The 16834-nt window shown below is 36.6% G+C and overlaps 1 protein-coding gene across 3 annotated transcripts in view; it reads left to right on the plus strand.

Annotated features, from left to right (window-relative positions):
• ADGRD1 (adhesion G protein-coupled receptor D1) overlaps positions 1-16834 on the plus strand; it is a 159908-nt gene that overhangs the window by 108276 nt on the left and 34798 nt on the right. For all 3 annotated transcript variants that reach the window (XR_006166755.1, XM_033008431.2, XM_033008432.2), the window contains 3 exons: positions 3543-3696; positions 10756-10822; positions 11836-11902. Coding sequence is in view for 2 of the 3 variants with exons in the window: in XM_033008431.2 (XP_032864322.1) it covers positions 3543-3696; positions 10756-10822; positions 11836-11902 (288 nt within the window). In the remaining variant the exon portion in view is untranslated. The remainder of the gene's footprint in view (positions 1-3542; positions 3697-10755; positions 10823-11835; positions 11903-16834) is intronic.

The raw sequence follows: 16834 nt of genomic DNA on the forward strand, positions 1-16834 counted from the left end.
CTGTTCTCACTAGCTTTGACATTGGTTTTAGTACCTATAATTGTTGCTTTAAATGACTGCTAAATGGTAGTTTACAAAAAGAGGGAGGTAGTGTTTACACTAGAAGGTGCAAATTTCTTAATCTTCTGCTTCTGCCAAAGACAAGTGTATCTAGTGCTAAACAGTTTATAAGTGCCTTTGCTTGAAAGAAGTGGTACCAGTTTGCTTGAAGAAATACTGTGCAATAGGGAATGGCATCACAGAAACAGGTTGTGAGCTGGCATCACTTTCCTGCATGACTGCCTTTAGACTGTCTATCCTTTTCCCATCTCTGCCTCTAGGGATAGCTTTTGATTCCAGATATAGCATACAGTATTCCCCTGCTAATTGCATATGTATTATTTAATAATTTACAAATTATACTAAACTATCTTCCTTTTGTAGATTAAAGATCATTTTTAACCACAAAACTATTTCCACAAATAAGAATTTGAAGTTTCTAATACATCCAAGAACATTTTTTTTTTTTTTTTTTTAAAAAAGCTGGTCCTTGATATCTAACATTAGTAAGTCTAAAGCAGTCATCCTAAATGATCATGGCATATTCCAGGAAGGCAATTATTCCTGAAACCAGAATATCTTTCTTCTAGAGAAAGCAAATATCTTTACACACAGCATTTTCTTTCTACATTGCCAAGTCCCTAAGATAACTTCGCTATCCGTGTGCCAGCCTAATGATTTCCCTGGTTCTGTATAATAGCTCTGTATAATGCAGAAAGATTGCCACTTAAATTGAAAACACTATTACAAGTTGAATTTAGAAAATGTATGCAAATTTACCTATCTGTTTTAAGACTGTCCTCAGCAAACAAATGCCTATTGTTTTCTAAGAGTCTGCTTTACTTTCTCAACAGCTATAACATGATAGGCCTTGCTACTGGCTGGACTAATTTTTCTATTTCCACAGACTCACAAGTAGTCAACTCTAAGAGTAACAGTAATGAGATCTAACTTTTTAGAGGCATTCTAACAAAAGTAGTGTGCATCATATGATGCCTGCTTGTTTTTAATATATAAATTCTCTGCTTTTCAATGTCTTTCAAGAAGGCAATTCTGTCATTTAAGAGTACCTTCGAAGTAATAATTAAGGCACAAATACATCATGAGTAACAACTTTGCTATGGATTTGATGTAAAAATCTGCAACTCAGTATTATACAAAATTATATATAGACCAGCCTCCTGCTACTTCACTATGTTTTATTTTTCTGCTGTTTTGTGATTCACAGTTTGGATACTCAAAAATTGGAAAGTATCCATTTGACAGAACAAGCTTGTCAGTCAGCTTTATGTTGCATTTTTATTTCTGTGGACTAATCTTCTGGTAGAAATCAAAAGGCATTAAAACGGATTTCATAGCCTCATGAAATCCATAGCCTTATGTAGCCTTAAATTAACTGGAAAGGTTTTTACAGTATTTGTCAATAAGCAAATCTGATTTAGTTATGTGTCACCAAACATTTTCAAACAGTAAACCACTTACAGATCTCACTTACATGAATTAAAACCAAAGTTATTGCTTTTTAATACATGTAGTCACAGTGGATTTGCATTAGAATGCCCTTGCACTAGCACAGAACCAGCTGAGTATAACAAGTGAGAAGGTATGGGAAAGCTTCAGTTTTCATTATACTACCAAGTCCCAAAATTTTAATTTTCAGTATTGTACAAAATCCCTAATCATCAAAAAAAAAAAAATAAAATGCCACTGTAGGGCAGCTAAGCTAATGCAACGAAGGGAACAATTAACCTCTGAAGATCATAATGGCAGCAAACTAGTTTCTACTGGTAATGCTTCCTCAGCACACAGACTCTACCTGCCTGGATACCTTACTTTGACTTGTCCAGGTGAGGAAGGGAAACCTTGAAGAGATAAAAAAAGTATTCCTACTTACATTGACTGCATGCAAGCAACCTCTCTGAAATTCTGTAGGCGTCACAGAAGGGATGTTACAATTACAGAGCAGAGTGACCATCATCAATATGCTACAGGATGCAAAACTGAGCTATAGCTGGGACTCATTCCAACAGGGTGTTTAAAATGTGCCTTAAGTGAAAGCAAACGAAACAAGGTTATCTTGTGGTAACATCACTGGCAGTCACATCTGTTCAATTACTGTATGATGAGGGAAACCACTTGTGGTGAGACATCCTCAAAAAGCAATTAGTGGGGAAACAAAAATGTGCTGTGTGCATATGTGAGGAGTGGGGAAGAAGAAAGGATTAGGTTTTACTAAGGTAGGCTGGTAGGAAGCTTAGAGAAAAATGTAAAGATCTCTTTGAGGAGCAACTTAAAGAAAAACCAGGTCTTAAATCCAGAGTACATTTCCTGTGGCCCACAGTGGTCCATAAGCACTGAAGTGGGTGTAAACATAACACAAGAGGATGCTTTTACTTCTTGCTGCATTGCCTCTGTCATGGCGTTCCCCTTTTTTGGGCAACATTTGTTTAATTTCAAAATGTGTTCTAGTTTAAATTGAAAGAGAGTCCAGTTTACACCAGGTGGGATCACCTTCTAGATAGTATTTTGCCATTGCTTAAGCTTTTGAATTAGCTCCTATTTCTAGACTCTTAATATCACATAGTAAATAAAGGACTATCAAAGAATTTTCGAATTCTCTGTACACACCCTACAGGGAAGACTTTCAGTTCTTTGCCTTAATTGCTAGATGTCTTCTTGTCAAATATGACTTCATATACAGCTGGTGCATACTTCAGACTATGGGAAATTGAGAATTCAAATAGGTGAGTAAATTAGATGCCCATCATAAAGCAATTAGAACTCAAGAACAAATGATAGCTTGTTATAATTTTTTGAAACATCTATATTATTATTGCTGATAGAGGTGCATATGAGACTTTTACAGAATTTCTAACCAGTATGGACAGACACTGGAATAAAATGTGATTTAATTTGTGTGTTATTCTGTTTTTAATACGAAGAACAGCAAAGTATGAGAGTCACATGGAGAAAGGCAGGTTCAGTATGGCACCTTATTTTAAAATTTGCATGTTTTGCTCAAGCTTAACTGATCTACTGACTTTCTACCAGTTATTTGTAGAAAATGAGGCATGAACAGTGCTGAGTTTTCTACCATCCACAGCAGGATACAGGACAAATCCTGTACTCCCACTTCTTTGGCTCTCCTATATTTACTAAAGGCTCAACAGCAGGATATTGACCCTTCAGTTCTGAATTCTTAAATATTTTGTAAAATTTAGTAGAGTATTGCTCCTACTATTATAAATAAATCAGTCTGGATTTCCACATCATGTTTGGCAATGTTGTTTGTTTTTGTTAAAAGGTAAGAGGATTTGTTACTCTGAAGCTATCTGAAAATGTTGTAGAAAAATTAAATTCTCTAGTACTTTGTTTTTAAGACTGTTTTACTTCAGTGATTTAGCATTTAGCATGTAAATGTATACAGAAATAATAAAGAAATTGGAAAACCAATGTGACTGCATCATGAAGAAATATTGTATTAATTTTTGTTCTTAATTTAGATGCCTTGCAAGATCTTGGCCATTCTCCTTCATTTTTTCTTCCTGAGTGCTTTTGCATGGATGCTGGTGGAAGGATTTCACCTTTACAGTATGGTGATCAAAGTATTTGGGTCAGAAGAGAGCAAGCACTTATATTATTATGGAATTGGATGGGGTAAGCATTTAATATCTACTTGCTTTAAGTCTCCTCACTGTAGGACAAGATTATACTCAGAAGCATATGTAAAATTGTCATCTTATGATCATAGTTTGCCTTACTGAGAGTAGGTCTGTTGGATAAGAAAATGTATAACTTTTCTGACTGTAATCAGACTTGAAAATGTATAGTCCCTAAATCTAATTTCACTGCAATGAATTCCATGACCTCACTAGGCCAGATCAGATCCTTAATTATCAAATCAATAGCAGAAGTGTGGGAGGGAGGTCTCACTGCACTGGTGTGTTCTTTTTTTTTTTTTTTTTTTTTTTGTTCTCACAACACTGGCTTATTCTATTTCTATTCTGCAATACGTACATAAAAATACTGGTGTGGTAGCACAAGAGTATCACAAGACTTCATTAGTTGATGTTTTGTGCCTTGAAATCCTAATATGAAAAAGGCTGCATGGAATCTCAATATTATTGTTAAGAATAAAAAAATAGTCCTATGACACAGGACTATCACAGATAACAATTCATAACTTTTTAAATGCAGTAATGAAAGCATAATCCGTGTGCATATGGAGGAGTCAGAGATGACTGTTTTGTTCCACTCTTAACAGAAGATGAAAGCTAGCTTGCTTTCACTGTCCTGGAAGTACAGCAATGATGCCTTACAAAACACCACAGTTAAAAGATGAAAACCTCATACTTTGAGTCAAAAGGAGAGATGTAAAAAGATAGCAAAGGAGTATCTATGTAATTACAGATAATGTCAAAATATGTTAAAATAGGCATTATCTTTCCACCCACAAATTAATTTGGAAACCGAATGAAAACCAATTATACCAGTAATACAGACCTACTGCAGCCATAATTGGAATATTTAATAACTATTGACACCATGCAGATCTGGCTGATAGTAATACTGTTAACATATATATACACATACACACATGTATATATTTCAACAGCTGCCTACTTGTCCTTTTCTAATATAGCCTTTTTATTCTGTACTCATTCCTCTCTTCATTTTAAAAACTCCGGTTTAGCAGGTCTGTCTAAGGGCCATTTGATACAGTCATCTGTTGAACATGATATTTGTTAGATTGAGGTGACAAACTGCAGTTTGGTTAGTTAGAACTTTTTCTCTTTGTCTTCATTGTTTCTCTGTGACAGGTTCAAGAGTAATACATACATGTGTCCTTGACCTGGTTGCTTTAAAACAGCTTAAGGAATGACCAGTTCATATGCCAACAATATGAACCTTAAAGCTTCTGTTGTTGAAAACATTTGAAAGCTGTTTTGCTGAGTTTTTAGTAGACTTGTGTAAAACATTTCCTTATTTTTTTTTTCCAAACCCACTACTCAAAACATGCTAAATTAATCATTTTCACGCACATAGACCCAAAAGTAAATTAACCTAGACAGGCTGAGGGTTGAAGACATTGCAGATTTGTAGATTCTTCTAGACTCAGTACTAAATGTAGAGAAACTTGCTGATGTTAGAAAGGTTTCTTGTGGATTTATTTAATGCAGAGTCATGGATTATGAATCCAAGCATATGAAACCAAAGAAAATGTTCTCATAAGCCTCTGAGAACTCTTTCTCCTTCAGAAATATTATGTAAAATCCACAACTGTTAATAAAATAATTAAGAACTGACATTTAATTCACTGGTGTATTTGCTTATAGCAGATGCTTTGATTAACTAAATTTGCAATCAATCATTAATTACCTTATAAAAATAAATTAATGATTTATATGTGTTACAATGCACTTCTACCTTTTTTTTCCTGGCATTCAGTGTATGGTTTGCTTGTAAAATGGCAGTAATCCACAAAGTGATATAGAAGACACAAGGATAAACATGGCATCTAACTGTGATATGACAAGTATTAAATGTTGCATTTTGCCTTATTTTATTACAGTATGATTGCTACCAATTAGAAGTAATTAGCACAATGAGTACATAGCCTGTTGGTGCATAACTCAATGGAATGTGGTTCCTCAAAAGTCTATTCAGTGGTATTTTGAGCAATGATTTGGAGGATAATCCCACAGGCATACCAGTAGGTATTTGTCATCAAAATATATGTACGTAGCAAAATACAGTCAGCACCAGCAGTAGAAGTTTCTATATCAGTTCTTCTAGCAATGCTCTTCTTGGTGAGGATTGTGTAAAAAACCTGGTGGCAAGCTCTGTTTCTTAAATGTAGCAAAGGTACTGTTGGAGGCAGATAGAGGAAGACATCATCCATAAAACGGTAATACATTTCTCTGGGTAAACCTTTCAAAAGCCCTTTTTTGACAAATATTTAAATTTTGGAATGCATGTTCCAATTATTATTCTTACAATGATTAGGAAAAAAAATGTGTTGTGAAATCCAGTAAAGTTACCATGTTGTATGGAAAGTAGTTTGTATTGCTTTATTTTTTCCACATGGCTCAAAGTATTTAAATTTGAATTAAATGTTGAATTTCCTTAATCATTTCTGACATCACATCATTTCTGCAAGTGTGCCTAACTATCAGTGAAGTAATTTAACTAGGTAAATGCATTCCAAATTGTTTAGCTCTTGATAAGTAAGTAGGCAACCTTCATTCAGCCAACAGTATCGCAACTCACTGCCTGGTAGTTAACGCTAATGCACATTCACTTGGTCATTGATGTTGCTGAATAATGACGCTTCTAGAGAGAAAATCCACATTTCCATGTTCACTACTTAAATGCTTAAAATGACACCCAGGTTTATCAGTTCCCAACTTTCTCTTTTGTTAGCATGAATAGAAATGTTTAATTAGAGATCAAGCATCAGTGTTGACTTCAGTAGCAGTGTGTGCCCATGTTCTATGGGGTAGAGTTTGAGTTGTTCCTTCACAAACTTGGTGAAAGTACAATAAGGAGAAGTTTCATATATTTCATAATATTCCTGCATCTAAATAGAAGTCTTGCAAGGCTGGGGAAAAAGGCCAAAAAGGTTTTGTCCTAAAATTATTTTGTTTGGCTCTTAAAATGAAGGTAAAATTGCATTGAATGCAAATGTCAAAAGGAATTTGAGCATTCTTGTGCCATCCTAAGGACACAAAGTGATATGTATTTTCCAGTATCTGATAAAAATGGCCAGTTTTTTACACTTTGACTTAGCTGTTTATTATTGTTATTATTACTGACCAACAATGCTTGAAAGAAGTTGAAGAGAAGGATGTCTCATCTCATGTTAGTCAAAAGAGATAGTTCATTTCTTTGTTATTTGCTTTTAATTAAAGTGTGAATACATTTGATTGTTGCAAACTCATAGTTCCTGGAATAATGACAAACCTTAGTCCTGAATTTAAAAACCCAGACCCATCATTCTTATTTAAGCAGAAAAACTGGGTTAGCTACATGTGTAAAAGTTTGCAAAGTCTGTATTAATGACAAATTCAAACTTGAGGCAATGAGAGGAGGTGGGGACAAGGAACTCTACACTGAGTATCACTGCTCTCCTAACATCTATTGAGATTTCTGAGAGATATTACTCCTGTAAAATGAATTCAACAGTAATCAGAGAGACAGGATATCAAATGTGGAGTTGATTGAAGTTCTTGTGTATTATCTTTAGTTCCAGGGGTGCTAAAATTACCCCAAGGACCGTAGTAGTCAGGAATTGAAAAGAAGAGCAGTTTGAGGAAGGTGGTAACATTCTACCTTTAAATCTACTTTGAGATTGGTTGGGAAAAAAAATACTTTGTTGCCTTGGTGATTCAGCATAGCACACAGAGATTATTGTAACAAAACTTTTCCCACCCACCCATTTGTAGGACCCTGATGATACAGTTTTGCTGTGGGACTTTGGCCTTAACATGTTTTCCTATTTCAGACAATCTCCTTTACTTTAGAGACTGCCTTAGAATGATTTTGTTCTAAGCTGTTGGAAGACCTAAATTTCTTCATTTGCTGTTGCTTGACGTAGTCCCAGACTTCTTCATAGGTGCAGTGTAATGCAGCAGAAGAAAAAGAAAATCACAGAAAATTAACTTCTACAAAACAAATGGGAGAGTATGCTTTTCCCCATCAAGTAAAGTAGATCTTTTCAGTTCTGGAAGGAAATATACTTTCGTTATGTCTAATGCTTCATCTTTCCCAATAAGTGACACATTTAGCCTTTTAGAACTAATGTCCTAAAATTGCTTTGAATTGTCTGGCACAGAGTTTCTATAGCCTGTCTGTTTTTTTTTTTTTTTTTTTTTTTTTTTTTTTTTTTTTTTTTTTTTTTTTTTTCTATGTATAGAAGTCACAGAAACTTTCAAAATATAGCATACAGATTTACAGGTATTTTGCATTTTATTTATCATTAGTTCCTCAGAAATGTAAAGCAAACGCATTAGATAAGAAGTTTAATGCTGAATAAGAGGATCTAGCTGACATTCATTTTAGGCTTTACTCTAGTGACTGTGAGCTGAACTCAGGGAGAATTCTGTCTGAGCAAAGATTGTGTTATTTGACTTCCTGTATCAAGTATTAAGTTTATGCCTGCTCTGCAGGGTGTATTTTGATGCCAAGTTCTGGAGGTAGCTTTAAATTAGCTGGCTTGGGGACCCAGAGAACTCGAGCTGCAGCAGCACACAGCTCTGTGTGGGTTGATTTACCCCATTTGAATGTGATGCTGTAATGCTCTAGGACTACAGAGACACAGATGACACCGGTACCATAGATCATCTGCCCAAAAGGTGTGCTAGAACATTTTCATCTGCTACTGTGCTCTGGAAAGCACACTCTATTGCATCATAAATTTGGCGATTTGGAGTAGGGCTGGTGAGCATATTTGTAGCATCTACTAACTGAGAAAACATACAGACACAGTAAAAAAACATAACCATAATTCTTTCATGGATGATAACCAGTGCCAGCACAACATTAACATTACCTATTATGGGTGTAGACTAAACTTCACACCTCTTATGTAATTATTACTGACAAAAGATTAAGCAAATACACTTAATGTTGTGTATAATTTATAGCTCATATGAATTTGTCAGTCCAGATCAAATCTTATGATCCCCTTAGGCTAAATACAGTTTTTTCCAACCTCTATAGAATGTATGGAATGGTTGTTTCTTAAAGGAAAAGCACTCCAATTTCACAAAACTTTGATTCTGCCTCCATTGCTGTTAACCACTTAATATCTTGTTAAAGCAAAGAAAAAACAAACATTGCACTATATGCTGCAGACCATTTTAGTCTCACTGACTTAACAGCTCTTTTTTATGCAGATGACTGCTCGAAGTTTCATCTGCATAAGTTTTATTATCTTCAAAAGGAACTCTGTATTTAATTTTCTTCTTCATTGCCATTTAAAATTGATGAAGAGTGATGCTAAATCCTTTGAATAATCAGCATTTGACTTGGAAAAAAAAGGCAGACTAGAAGTTTAAATGAGAGTTAGTTGGCCACAGGTATTTTTGCTTCTGTGACAAAGTCCCTGCATAGAAAGACAACTTTCAGTGGATGACAAACAGTTCCAAACAATGTCTACTCAGCAACCAAAGGTGTGATTGGGAATGTGTAGACATACCTGTGGGACCTTTAGCCCAGCTGACTCACATACCCACGGCAGACCGAGTTTCAGCAGATGGGTTTATGTCTGTGCTTAATTGCTCTGTTGAATATAATTATTCTTGATTTTGTTCACGTGTATATAGGACTTTCCTTTCTTAAATAGACAAATGTGGTAGTAAACTAAAATCTTGCCTTTGTTTAGGTCTTATACAAATATGACTTCTAATGAGTTATTCCTGATTTCGACAAACATCAGAGAGCAGTATCAAGTTGATGGTATATTAAACTCCATCTTGCAGTTTGGATTTCAAAGTCTAAGACCTAAACAATACCTGTAGATGCTGCTTCTTAACTACTGAGCATCTATCTTATTTATAAATACAAGCTGTTTCTAGTCACATTCATTACAGAATGAAAATACTTCTTTAAAAAAATTATAGTTTTGTCATTACAGGAAAATTTTACAGAATTTTAAGCGGATGATATTGGTAAAATTAAGCAGAAATTTCTTGTCAGAGGATTTTGTAAAGCCTCATGCAAAAACCTGAAGAATGTAAAAGAAAATCGAAACTTTAAGCTATCATGTATACTTATCTGTCCGGGACCTGGTTATTAAATTCCATAAGATGATAAAAACCCAAACATTCACATTTTATTAGATCATAGAGGAATTAACAGACAATCATTTCATATTTAAAGGGATGAAGGTTTACTATATTCAGAACTGTTGGCAAGACAAACCTCACTGCCTCTCCAGGTCCTGGCCTGGAAAGCTGTGCTAAAGTGGCACGACAGGATACGGCAGTGCCGGGGGCCAGGGACACGCAGCTCCCCCGCCAGCAGGCCCATAACTGCCTGCCTTCGTAATTCCTGGGTAATCCTGTAAAATGTTCATCCACCTCCCAGGATGCAGCACACTGGAACAATCAAAACTCATCTGGAAACACAGTCTACTTTAAACACAGAAATCTTGTAGAGCTATTGCATATTTATGTTAAAATAAGTCTTGGTTGGGCATCTGAGTGGGATCTGAATTTGCTTCTGACTCTTCATAACTGTCTCTTGATGCTGTGTGTGATGATCTAGCTAACTAAATGTTGCCATTTCGCCTGCTAGTCATGCACCCCTGTGAGAAATTCAACTTTGCTTTCTGGATTGTTTTCAATTCTTGAACACGGTGCACTTACTTGGGAGAGAGTGGTTAGAATAAGCCTTATATTGCTTCACAGGATATCACTACTTGAATAACAAGAGACAAAAATTACATAAACAAAAACCAGGCTGAAAAAGGACTATGATTCTCAATGAAATGAACACTAATTCAGTTTAACTCTTAAACTAGTGTTTTATTGAAAAATCATTTTATTTGTCTGACATTAATTGATTAGATCATGTTGTATTACTCAGCTGCAGGAGGATGTCAAGTTAGACTTCTAAATTGACTCTGTAGTCCATACGAAATTTAGCTGAACTCGCAAGGTTTACTGACATATCTTTGTTACTAATATTGCCACTGACTTTGCCTTTTTGCAGGCTGCCCATTGGTAATTTGTGTAATTTCTACAACATCGTCCCTAGACAGCTATGGAGAAAGTGGCAAGTGAGTATGAAAATGTCTTCAGTCCAGGTACAATAAAGATGAAAAATCTGATGTGGAGAAAAATTCATATACCTGTTAACAGGGCCATAGTTCTGCAAGATCCTGACGATGAGATCTCCTGCAAAAAGCATGACAGAAGTACAGGCATATTCTTAGACTTAGAAGCCTCAGATTTGCTTTTCACTGCTGAGATGTTGCTCAAAAAGCTCCTGAGATGTTTTGCCTGTTTTTCCCTTTTGCTGCAGGGGCATAAGGCCTCCAACAGTGAGCTCCCTCCTTACCTCACACACAGAATAAAGCATGGGCTGAAACATTTCTAACAAGATGAGAATAGTCTTTGATTAAAGATATTTAATATTTTTAAGAAAATTGCAGTTAAGCATCTGAGGATCTAGAATGGGTCTTGTTAAAAATTTTGAATATTAAGTTCCTTTCTAATTTTGGAAAAAGAAAAGCTAATTTATCTGAAAAAAACATCATAGGATTCAATCCTACCATAGTATAAGCAAAAGATTTGAAGCAAGTATTATTTTTTGTGTGTGGCAAACTAGCTTATATCGTCACTGCTGTAAGAAAGATGTGAAGCTGACAGCATGTTTCCCAGCCTCTTCCCCACCACCAGCCAGGCAAGGCAGGGAGATCTTCAATTTGTCTTTTGCTACAGTGAGAGTGCTCACAGCAGTGAAATCACTGCCTGTGATACAGGATACTAGAACAACAAATAGCAAATAAAACCTTTCCTTCTTCACATCTTTCCGCCCCTAATGATATTTGAAGGCGTGCTGGAGCAGATAGCTGTCACTGACACTCTGCAAGATACAAATCAAAATGAGATCCTGCCTCAGATTCCCTGAGTGTTCAGGGAAAAGGAGCATCTTTTTGATGCTCTATCATGTCTCTTTTAAAATTCAACAGTCTTTTTGCACTCTCTTTTAGTCTCCTTTTTAATTAAGGACATTACTAATTAAATGGCTGTGTGTTTCATCGAAAATAATTCTGATTTTTCTCTGCAGCTGCTGGCTCTCACTAGAGAATGGAGCAATCTGGGCTTTTGTGGCACCGGCGCTGTTTGTAATTCTGGTAGGTAAAACCATGGCTGCTGCTGTTTTCTTGTTGCACCACTGTGTCAGCCACACAGCAGAACTATCTAGAGGTCTGATGTCAGTCCTTGTGCCAGGCCAGTGAAAAAACAAAGATGAATGGTCCAGAATTACTGTGTTCCTTTGCTTTTTGTGTTGTACGTGCTTGTGTATTCGTTTATGCATATTGATTCTCACACTATTAATTTCGGTATTCCAAGACAAAAATACAACCTAAAATACTGGGACAGCCCTCTTCTGAAACAGCTCTTTGAGGCCATTAAGAACTGTGTAGAACCAAGTAATCTTGTGAGCTTTAATAATTCTCAGAGAGATCCGCTAAAAGAACAAACTTTGTGGTTTGTGTTTCATATACACCAATAAAAGTTGAAAGGCTGATTCCACCCCACTGGTATTTGAAGCTTTTGCTTTTGCAAGTGCCCTCAGTGAAGATGATCATCAGCAGAGCCTGCAAGCAGTCAGCAGCTAGCAGGAATGGGTTAAAACAACGGCATGAGCTGTCACCCTTTGGGTGAGCTCTGGGGAAGATGAGAAGCTGCCTCCACACCTGTCTCCTTACAGTGATTAGGAATTTGTGCTGCTATTCTGACTTTGAATTAGATGTCAGGCACAGCAGTTTGTCCAGCTGATCAAGGCAGGGCTGTTAAGGTGAATTTACGGGGATTCAGGTTGCTGCTGCAAGCACCTCTTCCAGCTATGAGGAACATCATCTTTCCAGGGGAGTGTGCAGGTTCACAGCTCCAGTGCTGATACACGAATCCTCTACAGCAGTTTAATTATGCCCACACATTAAATTACAGTGACTTATATCTTAATCACTATGATTACTTAAGGAATCAGGGGTGTTTGCAAGGATTAAGTGGGTGATTATTCCTCTTCAGCACTGTTTCCAATAGTTTAATTGATCAGGTTATCTATGGTTTTGCTGATGGTTATAATGTTAGAATGACAGTATGAACATGGAATAGACTTACTGATTAGAAAAATCTAGACCACAGTCTGCCTGCTGTGGTATTTAAGTAGTGTCAGGTAACATAAGATCCTGACTACTTATGTGGAGGAGCATCAAAAGGAGCCACTGACTGTACCTTACACTCTCCTAAGAAATATAGGATTTCCAAGGAAAGCACAGTGAAACTTCCTCAGATTTCATCACACAGGAAAACCCCACAAATTCTGCTCACAAGCCAAAGGAAGGAATGAGAGCTATACTTATAGAACTAGTGTTTACTATTGCATATATCTATAATTATTCAGCAAACAGAAGGTGGCCCCTTGGCTGACCTTTTCCACTGCAGGCAACATTACACTCCAGCTGAGTGGACATGCTAACATTTGCCTGGAAGACAGTGAAATCAGCTCCTCTGACAGGCAGCCCAGCCCAGTACACCGTCTTCCACCTGAGGTACAGCCTCTGAAAATCCAGGCTGTATAAACATATATTAAAAAACCAATTAAAATAGTTTTTATATTGATGTGACAGAAATTGTCTCATATTAACATTTAAATCAGATTATTAGTGACAACACTGGAATGTCCCTGTGCGGTAAGGGTAGAATTTCTTTTACCTAAGTGAAAACATATACATGTAAATAAGAAATGTTGATTACTGGATTAAACCTAGCTAAACAGCTCTGGACTTGTTCCAACAAACATAATTCCTTGTTGGCCTGTACCTTGGACCTTCTGTACGTGAATTTATATTCAAAGACATGTAGGTATGGGTGACTGGAAAACAATTAAATTAATCTAATATTCAAATGTCTCCTTCTCACATTAGCACTTGCTTTCTGGCCATTGTTCAGCAGCAAAAGAGGAAATGAGATGCAACCAGTAAAATCAAATAGTTCCCAAATGCTGTCCAAAGATGATATTAAACAAAGCATTCCAGACAGCGAAACGCTCACTCACCTGAGTGAGCACAGCCCTCAAGAATTTGCACGCATAGCTGCTTGCCAGTGAAAGTAAGGGTTTAACTGTCTGGCTCTCATTTACGATATGGAATATTTGTGCAGCTCAAGTTATATTCTTGTAGAGATACAAATATTTTGAGAAAGAGTGAACTCACAAGGTTGATCCATGTAGAGCAATTTGTTAAATAGTCTAAACGCAGCTCTGCCCAAAATAGCAGCAAGATAGCTGACAAATTATTCTCTCTGGGCATTGAATATGCTAGCTGAAAAATGTGTTACTGCCTATAGGGAAATAACAAGGCTAAACACTATTTTCTGTGTGCATGTGTGCCTGTGCTTTTTAAATAACAAATTAGCCACTCATTGCATAAGCTAGTGTTTAGCTCTGAAAATACTTCTCAAAAAGCAGTTTTTTACTACTTCCCTCTACAGTATGTCTCTGCCAAGAAAAAGGATTATGCTGTGAAGAAAACAGGGGGACTGCTCTTTTCAACTCCCACTCCCTAGAGACTAGGCAGACACTGTCTACTTTTGTCTTGCCACAGCCTCAGAGGCAATATAGACATCATAGAACCTTAAAACAGAATGATGTGGTGGGAGTGTGACTGGGAAAATATACTCACACATACTTTTCTAGGGAGTAATTCACAGAACCTCCCTATATGGATTCCCATACCGAAAGTACTCTTTCCTCGGGGTTTGAATCAAGAGATGTGATGAAGGAAATAGTTCCTTCTATGTGTAGGTCTTTTGGCTTCTACCTGCACCTTCAGATTTAAAGATCACTCTCACTTATCCCCCAAACCACACCACCCAAACTTATATAGCATCCTCTCAAGGCAGCTTCACAAAAAAATTTGTTGTAAATAATTTGAAAAACACACTGATCTCAGCCAAAGTTGGCCTGGCACATGTCTTCAATGGGAAAAAAAAAAAAAACAACTTGACAAAGAACCTGAATTTTTGGAACAAGACATTAAAACTTCTGGCAGAAGGCTTTGTTTGTTATCAACCATCTGCTGCCTTGGTGTGTTTCCATAGATATGGCAGAATTAAGGAAATTTTGCAGAAAGCATCTGTGTAGATGGAGCAATGGGTGTGCTGCACTGAACAATCCATTTTGGGGGGGAGATACTGGGCTGTGGTGGCAAGTCCTTTCTGTTGTTTTCCCTGTAAGTAGTTATTGTCCTGGTGGTCTTTTAAAAGTCTTTCAGTAAACAGCATTTTTATGTAGCTAAATGATTTTCATTAGCATATTGCTAAAAGTTCTGTGTTGTGGGGACATCAGCTTTGTAACCAGTGTCTTCAGATGGACTCCATGGAACTTGGGTCCCAGGCTGAAATTGTCATCACTGTCTTCACCTGGTACTTGCTTATGAATATTCAATATATAAAAAAAATTCTGTCCCTTGTATCTGCTGATCATACATGATTTAATAAATTCTCTTGCCCTATCATATTTATTCATACTTTTATGTACCAGTGCAGAATTAGCATAATTTCCGTATGTTGAATACTATCTTACTCTGCAGGTAGAGCCACTGATGGAAAAGTAATGATTTGTGTCCCTTATTAGACATCATCCATCATGGAAAAGGTGACAGAACTGGACTCACAGTGTTTAAGGCCCTGAGACAGTGGGATTCTTCAGAGTCATTCAAGACAGTGCATACCTCAGTGCTGTGGTGGATTAGAGTTGCTAAGCTTCTAATTTTTTCTTATTAGTACTCAGTTATGAGCACTTTTACTATTTTAAAATTAAATTTCTTCTTACTTAACCAACAAGAATGCATGCAACATTTTTTCAAATAAGGGGACAGATTGTAAGAAATTAAAAATTAAAGATTAATATTAGGAAAGAGAAGTCAGGGATCTGTTACACCTTATGTTTATTATTTATTTTCTTGTGTATTTCCTTTCCAGTCTCAAAGTTTTGCTCTGATATTTAGCTCAGACTGGTGTGATACTACATGCATTAATATGAAGCCATGAACACAGAAGTCTAAAATAGCTCAGTTTAGTCTTTTCCATCTGTAGCTGCTCTGGGATAGCTAAAAGCGGAATGAGGTCTTCCCAAATCACTCTCCCAAATTTTTACGTGTATCTAATTTAATTACCGAGCTGTGTTTTCAGGTGCATGTTACCCAGTAATGATTTCTGATGTGCCCTATCTGTTGGCTGCAATTGCAACTCGCAGTGTTAGTGTGCTTAGCAGTGATGTCATGATAAGGATCAAATTAACTCGCACCATGAGAGAGTATGTTAAACCTCAGATTGGAAGAGTCAGTTATAACTCCCTGTACCATTGCCCGAAACTGAAGGAGAGACTAAAATAGTTTGTGGTTTTAGAGGAAAGCTGGTCAATGGATTTAATTAAAGCAATATGTTTTATCCTTTTTTTTTTTGTTGTTTTTAAGTTCCTCTGTCCTGCCAAGCCTTTTCTTGGCTAGGATGTAACACACCACATCAGAGGGTTTTACACATGGGATTTTTTTACACTGTACAAAAGAAGAAACAAAAATCTCACGAGATTTGGAGGAAATCTAGGTGAAACCCCTGCAAAAAAAAAACTGAGGGAAAGAATTTGTCTCACTGTATCTGGTCTGACAAAATTTTGATGAGAAAAGATTTTGAAAGAGGTCCTTTTTATTCATTTAACTCTCTTCCTGATCTGACAATTTTTAGTCAGATGAAGTTGTCACTAGAGTGAGCCAGAGCTCCCTGATGTCATTGGGAACTTTTCATGGGTTCTGGTGGGCTTTGGATCAAGCCTACAATAATGGGAACTGGCAGCTCCTGCTGATTTTGCAGAGACTTGCAAGTGCCTGGGGTTGGACAATCTGCCTTGAAAGGAGTCCTGTGAGTCAGGAAACAAGCTCTAAAGTTATTTGATATATATATATATATAGATATATTTTTTTTTTTTTTTAAAGTAGAGTGTGGCCACTACATGCAAGCAAAAATATTCTGAGTTCCTGTGTAATTTTAAGGCAAAATAA

Source organism: Tyto alba, unplaced genomic scaffold (genome assembly GCF_018691265.1).
Source record: "Tyto alba isolate M040663 unplaced genomic scaffold, T.alba_DEE_v4.0 Super-Scaffold_44, whole genome shotgun sequence".
NCBI lineage: Eukaryota > Metazoa > Chordata > Aves > Strigiformes > Tytonidae > Tyto > Tyto alba.